This window comes from Sturnus vulgaris, chromosome 9 (assembly GCF_052056855.1).
Source record: "Sturnus vulgaris isolate bStuVul1 chromosome 9, bStuVul1.hap1, whole genome shotgun sequence".
NCBI classification, from domain to species: domain Eukaryota; kingdom Metazoa; phylum Chordata; class Aves; order Passeriformes; family Sturnidae; genus Sturnus; species Sturnus vulgaris.
Window position 1 is genome coordinate 24,090,482 of NC_142251.1, and position 18,143 is coordinate 24,108,624.

The following is an 18,143-nucleotide window of genomic DNA, read 5'->3' on the forward strand; positions in this document are numbered from 1 at the left end:
TTTTGCTCGTGGCTGGTCCAGCATTTTGCTGGGTGCTGTGAGAGCTGATGGTTCAAGAAGGGCAGAGTTGAGACAGGAATAAGGGTGAGTGGTATGGAGAACATTTCAGTCTAGTTACTGAGAAAGCTGGCATATCTTGCTGGGAATGATGGGGAAACAGGTCAGAAGAAAAAAACAAAATTACATACCAATTGTATTTGCTCTCTGCCCTTCACTGCAAAATGGAGAAGAAATACAGTCAAAAAGTGCTAAATAGGCTCTATTTGTTACTGGGTTTGTTTTTAATTCTTTTAACCTTTACTAAGACATAGGTTGTCAGCAAGTACTTGTCTGAGAAAAGCTGCCTTGAAACAGGAGCCAGGCAAAAGAAAAACAGTAAAGTTTAACCATTTCATAACTGCCCAGTGGATTTTATGGAAAACAAATCTGCAGAAGTTTGGTTCTTTGCCCAATGCAGTCTTCTCAGGTGGATTATTTTTTCCCTCAGGAAAATTCAGTAGCTGTATGCATGAGAGGTTTCAATTGCATTGATTCTTCCCATGTGGAGGGGATTCGAGTGGGATCACCAATAATGAAGGAGGCTGAGTATCCTCTGGGCTTATCTCACCCAGGCATTTGCTCACAATTCAACACTTGTAGTCATCGTGCCAGCTGGCGGGACAGTTTTCCTGACATAAATTATCCATCCGTTCTGAGGGGCCTGAATACAAGGAGGTCTTTTGTGTGTAGAATGAATTCCTAACTTCAGGGAAAAGGGAGGAGTTTCTGAAGATCTAAATGGCATTTGCTTATATGGATTTTAGCATGGCACGTTTCCTAGTGGACCTTGGGAGACTGAATTTGATGATGATTCCAGCTGGCTAAGCCCAACAATGTGAGCAGGTTGTTTGGGGCAGTATACCCTGAATCAAACAATGCTGAACATTTTCACAGCACTTCTGCTGCCTCTCCAGGCACCCAGGACTTGCTCACTCCTTTGAATCTGTAATTGCAATACTGTCTTGAAGGCTTGTATGTGTGTTTGTTTACAGCAGAGAAAGGGATTAAAAGGTTAATCATCCTGAAAAGTCAGAGAGGGCTGATTATCGTGTCACCTTGTCACTTGCTGGTGAGTAGCTCCATGCCTCAGAAAAGATGCAGTTTTATAATGAGTGGCTCATGATTTTGAGCTCTGGATGCTTTAAACACGTCAGGTTGCACTCGTGAAGTGCTAAACTCATGGTCACTGGTTCCAGCATCTGGAGTTCCTCCTGCAAAACCGATATGCCACTTATCAATACACACAGGGAAATCCTGTCTGCCACTTGACACTATCAGACAGTTCTAAGCCAAACTGAGCTCCAGGTCAGTACTGGCTTCTAGGAAAGGAAAACAATGTCATTTTGTCTTCCAAATGTGATGTTTAAAACTGCCTTTCACCTGGTTATTGCTGTCACCATTTCTTAGTGTAATAGCTATATATGTTTATTCAGCCCGGCAAGACATGAAAGCAACCTGGGCTGCTTATCTTTGCTAGAAAAAGGCTCTGCAACCTCAAAGAACTGCCAGGCTGTTAAGCACAGTATCTATGTTCAGTGTGAACAGTGGGGAGACACATTTCCACACTGTGTCAGCTGGTCTTGGGTAAACTCCATTGTTCCAGCAGTATTTACCCGGCAAGGCAGTGCACAGCCACTCTCTGTGCATTAACTGCATTCCTCCTTAATGCCATTAACTGCACTGCTAAAGGAGTTATGCTGCCAGCTACCATAAATGTCTTTTTCAAGTTGCTTGCTCAGTTGGGAGGGGTTTGAATGCATTTTCTTGGCCTGCCATGTAAAACTGGAGATGAAAAAGGGAGGGTCCTTGCCATTTAGGAGAAGGAGTTCCCAGGGAAAAGGTTTTCCTGCTGCCCAGAGTGCAGTTGGCATGTGCTGTGCATTTAGCTGAGCTGGAGTTTTCACAAGGAGCTGTGGGAGACCTTGTCAGGAAACAGGGATCATAATTCAGTTATAGTGGAGAGAAAAAAAAGTAGTTCTTTTCTGGGGCAAGCAGCCTGTGACCCGGCCTTTCATCTAGAGCAGAAAGTTGTGTGTGTGAGTGAAAGCACATGCTCAGCCCCCTCATCATTCCCAGGATTCTTTTGAAACATTTCCTCCCCATCTTGATGAAGCCTGAACACAGGGGTTTTACTTCACACCAGAGGAATGCAGTAGAAAACTAGCCACCCCAATTCTAAAGAGCAGGGTATTCCTGATGATTAACTGACGCAGTTTAATGAGGTGACCTTCATTGTGGTCTCTTATTTTTTATCCTCTCTTGACTTAGGGAAGGGCTGCTCTTGCCTGATGTTTTCCTATTTTCACTTATTAAAGTCACCCAAAGAAATCCCACCAGGGCTGACTTTCAGTGTTAGATTTCACCTTATCTTACCATGTGAGCTTAAAGAAAACTTTCTCATTAAGTTTATGACACTTTTGCTAGTGATACAGCTGTGATAGTAATTGTGTTTTTTAGTTGCTCTTCATCCAAGATGTTGGTGAAGTTCTGGAATAGGCTGCCAAGTTGCAGGTCAACACACTGGGGTATGCCTGCAGAAGGAGGAGGAAGTATTTGCTTCCTGGGCCCCTTGCTTTTTACCTGGAAAAGATGTGAAGTGTATCCTGGGTTTATTTACCATAGTCCTGAAAAAGATGTTTGTGTGACTCCAGCCTATTTATTGTCTTGTCTGTCTTGAGTTCCTGTGTGTGCACTTTGCTCCTACCTCAAGCATATTTTGCCTTCAGTGAGGAGTTCTCTTTGAGAAGAGCCCATGTAGTAGAGAAACAGGAAAGCTGTGAGAGTCTGATTTGTACACAGGTTGCCTGCTTCTTACCTTCATTGCAGTTCATGAGCAAAACACTCCAAATATACAGGAATGCTCCAAATACACATTCATTTCTTTTTACTGGGCAGGAAGGGGAGGGAATGCCTAAGCTAAGTTAGTGCTGAATGTTGATCCTTTGGAAGAAAGTAGTTTGGCATTAATGGTGGTTGGTGCTTGCTTCTCACTTGTCTTCTGTGTGTAAGAAAATCTCGTTAAATAGTCAACCCCTAACCAACAGTGAGCTGGTACTGAGCAAGAGCCACGATTGTGAATGTCTGGCTTCCAGTCTTATGCTTAGGTGATCCATAACTGCACACATGATATAAATAGAAAAGGGTATTTTGTAGAAAGTACTGGGGGCTTGTATCTGTATAATGTCTCAGCTGTCCTGCATGTCACACACAGACAGTATTATTTGGTGGGTAGTTTAAACGCCAGATTGGTCTTTTTCTGTTCTTGGGTGTTGTGATTTGACACTGGCCAAATGCCAGGTGTCCACGAAAGTCGTTCATGTACTTTCTTTTGTTACAGTTCAGCAGAGGAGAGGGGTGAAAAAAATTAACAAAGGGCTCATGAGTTGCGATAAGGACTGGGAGAAAAAACTTTAAGAGCAATACAGGTTTTAAAGTTAAATTTTAAAGTTATAAAGTAAATTTATTATTAACAGAGTCAAAGGAGGATAATGAGAAATAAAATAAGACTTTAAAACACCTATTTTCCCCCCAGCCTCTTGCTCTTTCCCACCAACAGTTCAGGAAGACAGGGCATGAAGGTTTTAGTTTTGGTCAGTTCATCATTTGAGATCTTCTTCTGTTTGCTCAGGGAGAGAAGTCTTTCCTCTGCTCTGCCGTGGGGTCCCTGCCATGGGCAAACAATCACCCCAGAACTGTTGGGACAGCTCCCGATGGCTTTGCAGGCCCTGGAAAAACACCTGTGTGCCTGCTCTTTGGATTTTCTTCTTAAATATGGCATTACAGAGGAGTTACCAACCTTTCTAATTGGGCCTGCAGTGTGTCCATCTCCAGAGCCATCAGAGATTGGCTCTCTGTTGGAGGCTTCTAGCAGCTTCTCACAGAAGCTACCCCTGTGGGCCCCCTCTAACAAAAAACAGAATGTGCCAAACTAACACACCTGGGGCACATAATTTTTCAGGTACTGTGTATCTTGATTTTTACTTTAGTTTTTTTCAGGTATGTTGGTTTCTGGCCCCTTTGCTGTGCTTCTTCTGCTGCTTTGGTTCCTCCGTCATGCCAGCCAGGCTTTGGGTGTGACATGCCTAATGCAGGCTGGCCCCTGGCCTAATCGGTGAGGGGCCTGCAGGGCAGAACTGCTTCGTGACCTAATTCATGGCTGTTGGGTTGTACGTGTGTCCTTTGAGGACATTCTGTTCTTGGTGCGTGCTGCCTCTGGTCTGCTCTCGCTTGTGAAGGAGATGAACACTTCAGCAAGTGCCAGGCCTCATGTTAAAATTTAACATGGTACAGTTCATAAATTTTACAAGTTGAGGTTAAATCTGTGTGACTTCTACAGGATGAAAAATCCTGTTTCTCAATCAGCTGAAACTCTTCTAGTAGCTTTTTTTTTTCATCAATAAAAGCTCTGGTGGTGGCTGCAAGTTCTGCTTAGAGCACTATTTTTCTTGGAAGTGGTGGGAGCATAAAAGAGTGTGGTAGGGACTAAACACCCGAGGTTTTATTCCAAACAAACTCAACATTTTAACGTTGTTTTAGCAAGCTCCCTACATGCTCCGGGGTATCCTGATCATACACAGTCTGCTTGCTGAAGTGGAGCAAGAACAGCTGGTACCCAGCTGTGTGCCTCCTCCTGAGAACCCTCAGCCAGCCCCTTGGCCAGCATGGATAGCAGACTAAGGCGGCTGAAGAATGTTGTGGTCCTTTTCTCCTGATGAGTTCTCTCAAGGATTTGAGTTCCCTGGACAGTTGGTTTATGTGCATGGGGGTAGATGCTCAAGTTGCTGGAGAAGAATCATGAAGGGAGGATGATGTGCTGACTGCCACAGATTGGTTACAAGAGGAACAGAGGGCAAGGAGGTGGATTTTCTTTCATCCTTCTAGGAGATGGAGAACATGGGTAGCTTGTATACCGTTGCACTCCGATCTGAAAAATGCCTTGGTGACTTTAGTCAAATGATGCAAGAAATTTAAACCTCATTTTGTTTTTCCCAGGGAATGAGTAGAAGAGGGATGTAGATGGTAAGTTTGGTGCTGGAGGAAAAGCTTTGTGAGCTGTAAAGAGAGATTGAGGTATTGTCTATTTAGGGAGGAAGCAGAGGTACAAGCCAGGCTCTATAGTGTGACTTGTTCCTCTCTGGTTAATACTTGTTTCTCCCATGCATGTGTTTGGAGAAGTATCAAGTGTCATGATTAACTTGGGCCTGGCCTTAAATACACATGAACTACTCATAGGTCTGAGATAGCCTGTCATCTGTTAGGGATGTATGTGGGAGAGAATTACAGCTTCTGAAATGTGTTTGATTGCACAGAAGCTTGTAGGTCTCTTTATTTATCTATTCAGCCTGCCCTCAACTTCTGCTCTCAGTTCGTTCACCTTGTCTTTGCTCAGAGATACAGTACTGGACTGGAAGAGACACTTCTGGTATTGCTGGACATGCTTATCCTTCTGGATAGTGCTGGGAGAGCATTCTCTCCAGAGAGAGAAATGCAGTGAAGCTGTTTCCATTCTTTCTCAGCTTTGAGTCTTTCTCACACGTCTCCTCTCCCCCACAGGAAAAGCCTTTGACATCACATACGTGCGCCTCAAGTTCCACACCAGCCGGCCCGAGAGCTTTGCCATCTACAAGCGCACACAGGAGGACGGCCCTTGGGTGCCCTACCAGTACTACAGTGGGTCCTGTGAGAGCACCTACCACAAAATCAACCGTGGCTTCATCCGCACTGGGGAGGACGAGCAGCAGGCGCTCTGCACCGATGAGTTCAGCGACATCTCCCCTCTCACTGGAGGCAATGTGGCCTTCTCAACTCTGGAGGGGCGTCCCAGTGCCTACAACTTTGACAACAGCCCTGTGCTGCAGGTATGTGAGCAGGACCGTGTCACTCGGGTGGTCTGAGTTGAGTCTTCCTGTTGAGTCCCTGTGGATGGTGACTTTGTGCTGACTGGGCTGCTTTCATAGTGAAAGGCCCTTGCACAGCTAAGCTGGGATGGACAATCCACAGAGATGCTTTTGAAGGAAGAGTTGAACTCTTGAGTCTATTGATGGTAAATTTGTAATACAAAAAAGCAAACCTGGTGGTGTTAAGGGTGATTAGTCAGTAGGCGGCATGGAAGTCTTCATAGGATAAATGTAAATCTCTGCTAGCCTAGAAAGCAGCTGTGGACATTCTGCTGTTGTTTCAGATACAAGGACAGAGGAAGGTAAAGTCTCAGTCCGGTTAATATTTGAGAATCCGCATGTATATTTCAAGCAGTAAAAGTAAGAAATAGAAGGTTTTTCTAAATACATAAAGCATTACAGGAATCCTTACCCTGTTCTCTTACGTGTGTGTTGAAGCAGAGAAATTTGATTTTATCCTTGGTATTTTTCTCTTACAAGTGGCTTGGCAAGGGAGTTTTGGCAAGGGTTCTTTGTTGTTGAACGTCTTCGAATTTTTTTTTTTTTTGCATTCACAGGAGTGGTTGGGCAGTGGTCAGGAGCATATTAGGAGCACCAGTTTATCTGATTTACTTGCCATTTTTTGTGTTTTGCTTGTCAGCTTCTCCAGTTTATATTGCAACAAGGAGCTAAAGCTGTGGGGTTTGCCTCATTGGGGCTCGTTGTCTTCCTTTCAGAGCTGTAATTACCATCACTTCCCTTTGCTCTTAGGGTAGCTCTTAGAGTAGTAGTCTCTCTTAGACTGAGATGAGCACACAGCAGGCTCAGGGCTTGCCTGTCTCCGATTCCCAGGCAGGAGAGCAGAATCTGGTGGGATTGCTTCTGCAAACTAAAGCGAAATGAAAAAATAAGATTAATGGGAAAGGAGAAAGAACTTCTGAAGTGGAAAAGAACCTGTTTGGCCACCTCACTGGTGTAGCCAACCCTTGCAGAAAACCATGTCTTATCATTAAGGTGAACAAGGAGATTTCAAGTTAGCAATGTCTATAATTTTCTGATAAACTTCTCTATGTAAGCAATAGAGAGCTTAGCACCATTTTCCTAAAATATGTATCAACCCCTGATGTTGCTTTTCAGAACTGAAGTAAATGTGTGTATTGTGACTGGTATTTCCATGTGGTTACATCAGTGTTTGTAATTCAGTAAATAAACACTATGTTACTGGCTGAGCAGGAACACAGGTGCTGTGCAGTTGTGCATACAGGGATATTTCTTTATGTTCTTTTTTATGGTGTTTGAAGGAAAACAGCTTTGTAAAGGTTGTAACAAAACCAAGGAGGTGCCAACATCAGTGGCTGGCAGAAGGTGATATGAAATTTGGCAACAGGCTGTGTGCGCTGGCTGCTGCTGCACAAGGGCAGAGCAGTGTGTTACAGACACTGTGTAAATATTATGAAAAACTCTTGTGTTGCAAGTCAGATCTGTCTGTCTGTCTTCCTCAACCTCCCCATCCTCACTCATTTGTCTGTCTGTATCTTTTAGTCTGGTGCAATATGTCTGCAGACAAATGTACCCTAAAGCTTTTCCCATTGGTGCTGCATAGCTTTGCAGGAAAACTGCAGCCAGACAGATATGCACAATTAGCAAGCTGACATAATTGCCTGCCCTGCAGTTTTTGCTGGAGAGGTTACTCAGTGCTTCCCAGCTGAAAGCAGTCAGGATGCAAAGAGGCATTGGAAAGGGTCTCCAGAGAGGAGAAAGGATCAGGAAAGCCCATTTGAACCAAGAGGATGTGGCATAAGGCTTCTGGGGCCAGTAGCATGTGAACTCCTGAGGTGCAGAGGGGAAAACAATGAGGAAGGAAGCAGCTGCTGGCAAATGACTTCGTTAATAGAACTGCTAATGACTGGTATTTTCTCAAGGGAGAGGGTGTTTCATCTGATGGGATTTCTGTCTGCTCCAGGAATGGGTGACGGCTACAGATATTAGAGTGACCCTCAACCGTCTGAACACATTTGGAGATGAAGTTTTCAATGACCCAAAAGTTCTCAAGTCTTACTACTATGCAATTTCTGATTTTGCTGTGGGTGGTAGGTGAGTAGACAATAAAACTCTGTGCTTGCTAAAGTTTTTGGTTAGTTTTACTAGACTGCTTTAAAGATACTGATTGGATTCACATCATACCAGTAGGCTCTGGTCTTTACTGACTGTCCTAAATCAAGAATGCATTAGAATGAATTTTCCGTAATTTGCAAATAATTGTGTATAAGCTTTTGTAGCTATAACTTCAGGGCTGGCAGAGATAATTTTTTTCCTTGATTAGATGAAATATTAAGTGATTTGAGAGGGTAAATGGTAAAAAGAGTAACTGAAATGAAAACAAAAGAAGAATTTTTTCTGCTCTGTGATTTGTGCTGTTTTTAATGTGCTTTTAAATTGTTCTCTGCCTGTATCTGTACTCTAGAATAACAGTAAGTAGAAAATCTCAGTGTCTACTTCACATATATTGAAGAAGCTGTCTCCTTTGGAGGTCTGGAACAGAGTGCAACATGGTTGTGGTTGTCCATTGCTTTTGCCAAAGTCTATTGTAGAATGTTTAATCCTTAAGTAGTTGATGATAAAATGTTTTAATAAACAGAGATGAGACCACTGCAGGGTTTTGAACTGTTTGCATATGGTGGTCCTGAGACTGGCATGTGGCCACATGGGGATTTATATTGTCTGCACCACCAGTCTGGAGGTCCCTGCATTAGTCACCTTTGTACTATTTGATTTCCTACTGATACTACAATAGCCCACACCCAGTGAAGGCTGTAAAGGAGTTAGTTAACTTTTTTCCCTTTCTAAATACCTGCCTAGAGCAGGCTGCACCTCTTTGTTTCATAGAATCGTTTGGTTTGGAAGGGACCTTCGGAGATCATCCAACCTCCATCGTGGGCAGGGACACCTTCCACTATCCCAGGTTGCTCCAAGCCCTGTCCAGCCTGGCCTTGGACACTTCTGGGAATGGGGCAGTCACAGCTTCTCTGGGCAACCTGTGCCAGTGTCCCACTACCTTAATTGAAGAACACTGATTCCTTATGTCCAATCTAAATTAAAGTTTGAAAGATATTTAAAATGAGTGCCCCTTGTCCCATCACTACAGGCCCTGATAAAAAGCTTCTCTGTATCTTGTAAACCTCTTAGATATTAGAAGGCCTCCATAAGATATCCATGGAGCTCCCTCTTCTCCAGGCTGAATGACAGCAGTTTCGTTCTCAATTTTGTTGTAATCATCCACCTTGAAATTTCTCTCATCTCAGATTTTGAGATCTGGGCCCTGTTTTTTGGTGTTGCTTTGTGAGTGGAGTTTTAATACCCGTTCTTACCTCTCCTGAACCAGGTGCAAATGCAACGGGCATGCAAGTGAGTGTGTGAAGAATGAGCTTGGGAAGCTGGTCTGCAACTGCAAGCACAACACCATGGGGGTGGACTGTGAGAAGTGCCTTCCTTTCTTCAACGACCGCCCCTGGAGGAGAGCGACCGCGGAGAGCGCCAATGAGTGCCTGCGTACGTGCGGCTGCAGCGGGACAGGGGCCCCTGCTGCCAGCCACCACCTGGTCCTGCCTGCTTCAACTTGTCTCACTCACAGTTAGCCAGCACTAAGCACACTTCATGGCACTGTTGGTCATTCCACTCCTGTCCTGTGAGAGCTTTCTGGTAGATCCCTAGGAATGGGCATGTCCTTTCTGGAGAAGGATGGGAACCACCTTTAGGAAAGAGGTTTCCTGCAAAAATGTACAGGCTTGTACTTTATGAGACCTGTGGGAAAGAAATACATCTGTTTACTATACTGGAGTATAATTGCCCTTTCAAAAGCTCTTCATTTAGCATCAGCTGATTTTTGTGTTTGGATTATTGGTTTTTACATTTACTTGTCGATTTTTTAATCTAATTTCTGGACCACAAATGCAGGTCTCTGTCACGGAACACCAATTTGCTTGGTGTTTTGTCCCAGACCACAGCTCCTGGTAGTTTACTTTATGGGGAAGCTTTTTCAGACAGAGAGGTTTTCTTCCTGTCTGACCTCTGTGTGTCTAGATAGATCCCAGCTGTCTGTGGCTTCCCTCAGTGGCCTGGTGAAATTGGGATGTCTTGCTTTCTAGGGATTTGCCATCCAGGGGCGAAGCTCTCATTACAGCATGGAGTAGCCCCATGTTACCTTTTCATGCTTGTTTGGGTGACAGAGATCGGTGGTGCTGTATGTATAACATTTTGACTGCAATTGGCAGCCTGATGTCGATAGAACTGGGGTAGAAAGCGCTGGTTTTCTTTTGGGCATTGATGAGACTGATGTCAGGTTTGTTTCAGGTCTTGGAGTGGTTTAAAGCTCCCGCCCCAACTCCTGTACAGCAGCACTGTGCTGGGTGGGTTTTGTGCTGTGGGGACGGGCTGGTCACTGACAGTTCCCTGTCTTTGCAGCGTGCGACTGCAACGGGCGCTCCCAGGAGTGCTACTTCGACCCCGAGCTGTACCGCGCCACGGGCCACGGCGGCCACTGCAGCGCCTGTGCCGGCAACACGGCCGGGCCCCGCTGCGAGCGCTGCCGCGACAGCTTCTACCGCCTGGCCAGCCACGAGGCCTGCCTGCCCTGCAGCTGCAACCCCGTCGGTGAGCACTGCTGCAAACGTGCCTGCTGCCAGCTTCCAACAAAACCCACCGCTTCTTTCAGTCGTGCAGCTCGCTGCAAGCTCTGGGTTAAAAAGAGGGAGGGGTTGTTTGGATTTCTTTTTTCCCCACCCCCCCCCACATGTAGGAAATGTTTATTGGGTTGTATTTTGGTTTAAGTTATCCTTGGATCTATATGCGGTTAGGGTGGCAGGGGCAGATGGGTCACTTCTGCAGCACTTACTCCTTCGAATGTATTCTGAAATAGATTTTTTTTTTTTTCCCGCTGTGTATGTGTTACCCTGGATGCTCCCAGTACTAAAAAACTCATTTAAATTCTTAATAACCAAGATGATGTGAGCGGGTATTTCTGGAAGTTGTTCATGCTGAGAAATTGTAGTGAACTTTAGCTGCTGCATCAGTTTCTCCTACCAAGTATCCAAGCACTATAAATACAAACCAGTGAAACATTAAACACAAAAGGGAGTGGGGTGAGATAAAACAAAGTAAACTCAAAATATGTAGTTAAACTTCTTTAAAAAAAACGGGAGTGGGGGTTATTCTGGCAGGAGAATACATCTTTTGTTGTGAAGGGAACCACTTAGCCTGTAAGGAGTGATCCCATAACTCCACCAGCCCACAGCAAGTAAGGTGGAAGGAGGGGAAAGGGCAACACATAGTAAGATATGATGTGAGGTTTCAAAAGAGTAGCTGGCATAAGTCATTGCTTGCAGCATGCCCTAAAAGCAGCCAGGGAGAGGTCTGCCAGGGTGCATCTCCTATTTAATTTCATCAAGGAGTCATTCAGTTGTGAAATTTTTGACCAATAAAGGCCGTTTCTTCTTCTGACTGCTTTCCTGGGTCCTTGTGTTAGACCTTATTTTAAGAGGGGTGAGGGTTGGTATCAGCTGAGACAGTGGAAAAGCTGCAGGGAGGTGACTTCCCAGGTCTTTAAGGACAGCTTTCAAAGGCCTTTATAACTTAGCCATTAGCTTGTGTGCCATGACGCACTGACACTCAGGATCTTGGATGTGTTTGGATTGGTATTTTTTGTCAAGTACTCTTTTTTCGTAAATAATCCTAAGTGAGACTGCAAAGGGGATTTGAACTTCGACTGTATATGGTAAAGGTTTTGTGAGCTCTTCTGTCCCGTCCAGACTAATCATCTTATAACTCTTCACTTTGCTATAATCTTCTGGTGTGGATTGAAGTGGAAACAAGCAGCTATTTCTGTATATTAAGATATTTTTCTCCTGGTAGTTAACTCTTACAGTGCTGACAGCTCCGAGGCCAGCAGCTATATGGATGCTTGGGAGAAAGCTTTTTGTCCCGATATGGATTAAAGAAACCTGCTACTGCTTTTTGTGCAAGACCACCTGAATAGAGCAGTACTGAAGAAGGTGTCCTTCCAAAAATGAGGGATTTTAGGATTCATAGTGGCATATGCAGCCTTGTTCCAAAGGGGCAGTTTAGTCTTTAAATGCAACTTAGGAATCAAGGAAGAAAATTGGAGTGTGAAAGGGAGAGGTCAGGGAAAGGGGAGGTGCTCATAATGGGGAACACAAGGGATTCAAGGAGTAAAACGCTGGAAATTACATATTGCAGAGTAAAACAGATGTGGAATTGGGGCATACAAATGTAGCACTGAGGATGAAGCAGGAGAAGGTAATTAGAAGTTTAAATTATATTTTGTATATAAAAAGGTTGGTTGGTAGGAATGAAAGGCTGAATATAGTTTGGGAAGACTAGATAACAGTTCATCTGTCTAGAGCTGCCAGGGGAAAAATCTCTGTGAACTGGAGGCACACTAGAACTTTAGGTAAGCTGTCACTCATCAGCTTGAGGCTGTGCTTCCCGCTTTCTTCTTCCTTCTTTCTTGGCCGTTTTGTAAAATTTGAATAGCTGATGGAGCCATATGTGTGTGCTGAGGTGCCTGTCCCTGCTGTCCCCACAGGCTCCCTGAGCACACAGTGTGACAGCTACGGCCAGTGCAGCTGCAAACCTGGTGTGATGGGGGACAAGTGTGACCGGTGCCAGCCAGGCTTCCACTCCCTCTCTGAAGCTGGGTGCAGGTAAGAAGGATTGCAGCTCTACAGAAAACCAGGAAAGGAAAACCAGGGTTTTTAAAAGCTTTCTCTATGTTGTTCTTACTGAACTAACCTCTCTCCTGACTCTCCCAGGCCCTGCTCTTGCAATGCTGCTGGCAGCACAGGGGAATGCAATGTCGAGACAGGGCGGTGTGCATGCAAGGACAATGTGGAAGGATTCCACTGTGAGAGGTGAGTTTTTCTACCCATGGCTTTGTTTCAAGAATGAAAAACATTTGAGTGAGGACCTGGGGTTAAGCATCAGGGAAATTAATTCTCTTTCTTTCGCATCTTCAGATGCAAACCTGGATTTTTCCATCTGGATTCCTCCAATCCACGAGGCTGTACCCCATGCTTCTGTTTTGGACACTCTTCAGTCTGCACCAGTGCTGTGGGCTACAGTGTCTATAGCATCACCTCCAACTTCGAGTTTGGTAAAACTGAGCTTTCCTTTGTGTCTCAGGTTGAGCTGTAGACTTGAGTCACAAGCTATTAAAAAACCCAACTCCTTCCTTTCTGTGCAAGACCACAAACCTTGGGCAGGCAGGTCTGGGATCTCTCTTTCGGAAGTGCTGAAGCTGCCTGGAGCTTCCATGTCTGCAGCTTGTTTGTTCAGATGGGGAGGCATGAATTGACAGCTCTGGCCTTGGGCACACAGTTACTGTACACTGTGCAGGTGCAAATGGGAATTGCAAATAGAAACTATTCTAGCCTGAGAGGTGTGCTGACAAAGCAGAGTTTCCTCAGTTCTAGAACCAAATCAGGACTTTCTGATTGAGAGGATCAAAATCATTTTAGATTTGGGATTTACATGGCTCTGAGTAAAACGCAGTTGTGTTTCCAATGAGTCTGTAAGCCCAGGAAAAATCTGGGTTTTTTTCATGCAGTCAGTTTCGTGTGTATGCATGTTTTCATGCTGCGTAGTCTGAAAAGAACATCTTTTTAATTAAAATTCCACTGGAGAACAGTTCATACAAAGGTTACAACTCTCAACAAGTCGTAGGGGACTGCAGGTTTTTCTATCTCTGTTTAAGCTCTTTAGAAAAGAAGGTTTTGGACAAGTAGTCGTCAGAGGGTTCAAAGTTCAGAGGTTTCAAGTCAGCACTTGAGTTAGGGGCTTAAATTGGAAAGATAATAAACAGTATCTAAATTCTTCTGCACAGCTGCGTTTTTCAGCCTGTCACTGCCCATGCACATTAGATTAAGTAAAACATGTACAATGTGATGCAAGAAGTGTGTGCAAATCTCCATCTTCCAAGGATGTTAATTCTTGCCCGTCTGATTCTTCAGGAGAGGATGAGTGGCGTGCTGAGCAGCGTGATGGCTCAGAAGTCTTGCTGCAGTGGAGTGCCGAGACCCAGGATATCTCCGTTATCTCAGACACCTACTTCCCCATGTACTTTGTTGCACCACGTAGGTCATTCTAAAAGCGTGGCTTTCTGTGCTGATTGTGCCCTTTGTTTTCTGTCCCCTGACTGTAAGGATTTCTTCCCCTTTCAGGCAAGTTCTTGGGCAACCAGGTTTTGAGTTATGGGCAAAACCTGACCTTCTCCTTCCGTGTGGACAGACGGGACACACGCCTCTCTGCAGAGGACCTGGTCCTGGAAGGGGCTGGGCTGAGAGTGTCTGTGCCTCTCATTGCCCAGGGCAACTCCTACCCCAGTGAGAATGTGCAGACCTACACCTTCAGGTACAGTGGGAGCAGCTGTCGCCTGGCCTGCCCTGCCTTTGGCCTCTGAGCTCTTGAGGAAACAGAGATCATTAGGTTTAAACTCATTTGGGTGATGTTGCAATAGCACAGTGCTGTTGCAAGGGGAGCTTTTGAGAGGGTGCAGCTGTTAGCAGCTGAAAGCTGTGCTGATGATGCTTGGCTCTTCTCCCCAGGCTCCATGAGGCTGCAGATTACCCCTGGAGGCCTGCTCTTACAGCATTTGAATTCCAAAAGCTTCTCCACAACTTGACTTCCATCAAGATCCGTGGGACATACAGTGAGAGAAGTAAGTCACTGAGCAGAGCATTGCAGAAGAGGGAACAAACTCATTTGTTTAGTGCTTGGGTTGCTTCATTGTAGGGCTCAGCCATAAACAGCTGTGGTAGCTTATTTGGCAAAGCTTGTGCCAGTGGCTTTTCACCTGGCTTTCCTGTGTAGCATCTCCCAGGCCTCCCGAAAAGGATATGGGAAAGAAGAGTGTTGTATTTGAATGTCTGAAAGCTGAACACTCAACACTGCTGATTCCTTGCTCTAGGCATGGGAATTTTTAATAACACTATCCTTCAGTTGGTAAAAATAGTACAGAGTACTGAAGGACACAGTAGGATGTAGGAAGTTTACAGCACTTGGCTTTAAGATTTGCTACACTGGAAATGGTTACATCCCTCCTCTTTTTGGGTCTTGCTTTGACATGACAAATGAGAAGGACAAGGTCTAAAGTGCTGCCTGTGCAGAAGCTGAGTGAAAATTCCTCATAACAAAGATTTATAAAAATGGGCACTAATTAGAAGCAAAAACATGTCTGTAGTTATTGCTGTGTGATGAAAAATTTTTGCAGAAAGAGGCAAAGGATGAATTTGCATTTGAGAAAGGTGGGAAAACTGCAAGTGTTTTCAGAGGGATGGCCCATAATGAGGAATGTGGGGTTGTGAAATGGAGGGGAAGAAAGGTGTGGAGCAAACCATCTCTGAGTTCTGTAGCCACTGCTAATATGTAGGAGCTGAGGCTCTGCTCAGTGCACTGGAGCTGCTGCAGTGGTGCAAACATAGTGGTGTAAGTTAAAAAAGCCGTCTATGTTGTGTCTGAGCTCTGTTTTGCTCCAGCGAAGGGGTTGGGAGTAGAGGAGGGAAGTGCTGAAATGCCAGAGGAAGGAATGGCTTGAGAGGAATAACTGGAGTTTGTCCTGAGGCATGGTTTGCAGACGGTGTATTAAAATTGCTAGAGACATGGTCTGTTCTGTCCTGAAAGCCAGGAATTGGTTTTGATATTTGATTTGGAAATGGAAACCATACACATGTAAAATATAATTTAATTTTAGTTGACTGTACTTGCTCACACGATGTTCTCAGATTCTCCTCTATATTGTCATTCCCAGCTTTCCTACCCTGCATGTTCCCTGGCTGAGCTCTAGTGCATCTTTGCTCATCTCTCTAAACCCTCCTGGAGGGTTTTGCATCTTGATTCACTTTAGCAACTGCAAGCACCCACCTGTGTTTGGGGAAGCGCTGATGATGGCCTTTGTGGTTACTAAGAGTTTGCCCCTTGGCGCTTTCTAGGTGCCGGTCACCTGGACGATGTCACCATCACAAGTGCTCACCCCGGACCTGGTGTGCCTGTGGCCTGGGTGGAGAGCTGCTCATGTCCAGTGGGATATGAGGGGCAGTTCTGTGAGCGCTGCACGTCTGGGTACCGGCGAGAGACCCCGAGCCTCGGGCCCTACAGCCCCTGTGTGCCTTGTGCCTGCAACGGGCACAGCGACACGTGTGATCCCGAGACGGGTAAGAGGGGCTGAGCGAACAGGGAGCAGCAAGGGGGTGGTTCTTCTTTTCTGGATTGGACAGTGAGGCAAAGCTCACATCCCTCTCTATTCCAGGCATGTGCAACTGCAGGGATAACACGGCGGGGACTCACTGTGAGAAGTGCAGCGATGGCTATTACGGCGATGCCACGGCCGGCACAGCCTCGGACTGCCAGCCCTGCCCATGCCCAGGCGCCTCGAGCTGTGCCATTGTGCCCCGCACCAAGGAGGTTGTGTGCACCAGCTGTCAGGCTGGCACTACAGGTGTGTTCCTGCACAAAACATCTTTTTCTACATACACGTGCTTGTGGAAATGTGTCTCCTGCTAGTTCTTGTTCTCTGATCTAAAATGAGAAGCTCTGAAAGCTGCTGTGTCTTCTGGTTCAAAAATCCTTCTCCCTTCCTCAGCCCTATTTTCTGTCCCGTTTGAGGCTTGGAGTTTCACATGTTTTTCATGCCTTTTTCTTGAGACCAAAAGACTTGATCTGCGAAGTCTGACCATTTCTGTGCTGTATAGGAGAGCCATGCTGCCTTCCAGTAGAGCTCTGATGATACCATGATGTTGGGCAGAAAATAGATTTAAAAGAGCCAGGAAGGCAGGTCAGAGTGAAATAAAATTAGAAGGTGCAGTTTGCCAGCAAGTGAGGCACTTCAGGATGCTTCCTAGGAAGAGCAAGAAGGCTGCATTGACTCACAAACACTGCCCAAAAAAATACGAGATCAAACTAATGCTCAGTAATTTCAAGGAGAAATACGTGAACAGATACAGATAATTTTTTCTTAGCAATAAGCTGTGAAGTCCAAGCATGTAGCTGAGCTGTTAAGCAGAAGCTTTTGTTCTGCCTGCAAAGAGCAAGGAAGCCCTAGGATGGTAGGCAGCCTTCATACCTCTCTGCTGATTTTATGCTTGGCATGGCAGAGTCCAAAGTACAGAATACCTGTAAATTCCTGAGTGCTTAGGAAAGCCTCTGACCAAGCACATAAGCAGGTCATGGGGGTTCCTGTGGGTGCCACTGCATTATGAACCAAGCAGAGTCCAGGCCCCAGGTTCCTTTCAGCTCAGGTGTCTGGAGCAGCTGATCTTTCTTGTAGTTACGTGATTGCAGAAGAGTTCCATTTGTCTCGGACCACCTTTTTGGGATGTGAGGGAAAAGGGGGTTTGTGCAAGCACTGCCAAAGAAGAAATGGAGCTCATAACTGGCTGGGGAGGTCAGATCTGCAGTAAGTGTAGGAAGCTGCTGAGTCGGATGCTTCAGTGGCTGCCCGTGGAGGTTTGGCAGGTCTCGTTGGCAGAGGAGCTTCCTGGAGCAGTGATGCCCCACAGAACTCTGCCTATTGGCATTCTTAAATTAACAACAAATTGCAGCAAATAGGTTTGGCTTAAAGGGATAGGAAGGGAAGGAAGCATGGAGAGAATTCATAATGCAAAATTCCAGTGAAAAATCAGCTTGGATTTAGAGATGAGGAGAGATTTGTGTCTGGTTCCAACGGAAGGATGAAAGGGAAGAAGCTGAGGAGTTTAGTTTTCAGAAGGGACTGCAAAGGGGATCCATGTGAGATGGCAGCAAAGGGCTTTCTGCTACAGCAGCCGTGTCTGTGTTGTGTCCCAGGCAAGAGGTGTGAGCTGTGTGATGACGCCTATTTCGGAGACCCGCTGGGCAGAAATGGTGCCGTGAGGCCCTGCCGCCTGTGCCAGTGCAACAACAACATCGACCCCAACGCCGTGGGCAACTGTGACCGCCAGACCGGCGAGTGCCTCAAGTGCATCTACAACACCGCTGGCTTCTACTGCGACCGCTGCAAGGATGGCTTCTTTGGGAACCCCCTGGCCCCCGACCCCTCTGACAAGTGCAGAGGTCAGACTTACTTCTTGCATTTAAAAATGGTTTTGTCCCCAAGAGCTGCTGTGAGGCTGTCACTTGTGCCCGTCAGCAGCAATGTGTGGCTTTACCCTGCTTTGGTGGTTTGAGCTTGCTAAAATCCTT

The 18,143-nt window shown here is 45.6% G+C and overlaps 1 protein-coding gene across 1 annotated transcript in view; it reads left to right on the forward strand.

Annotated features, from left to right (window-relative positions):
- Positions 1-18,143, forward strand: part of LAMC1 (laminin subunit gamma 1) — a 66,128-nt gene that overhangs the window by 36,279 nt on the left and 11,706 nt on the right. Inside the window, exons 2-14 of the mRNA XM_014886701.2 lie at positions 5,593-5,897; positions 7,879-8,009; positions 9,298-9,464; positions 10,377-10,565; positions 12,517-12,634; positions 12,743-12,841; positions 12,947-13,083; positions 13,940-14,062; positions 14,150-14,339; positions 14,534-14,646; positions 15,917-16,138; positions 16,234-16,422; positions 17,769-18,014. Of these exons, the coding sequence (XP_014742187.2) occupies positions 5,593-5,897; positions 7,879-8,009; positions 9,298-9,464; positions 10,377-10,565; positions 12,517-12,634; positions 12,743-12,841; positions 12,947-13,083; positions 13,940-14,062; positions 14,150-14,339; positions 14,534-14,646; positions 15,917-16,138; positions 16,234-16,422; positions 17,769-18,014 (2,229 nt within the window). The remainder of the gene's footprint in view (positions 1-5,592; positions 5,898-7,878; positions 8,010-9,297; positions 9,465-10,376; positions 10,566-12,516; positions 12,635-12,742; positions 12,842-12,946; positions 13,084-13,939; positions 14,063-14,149; positions 14,340-14,533; positions 14,647-15,916; positions 16,139-16,233; positions 16,423-17,768; positions 18,015-18,143) is intronic.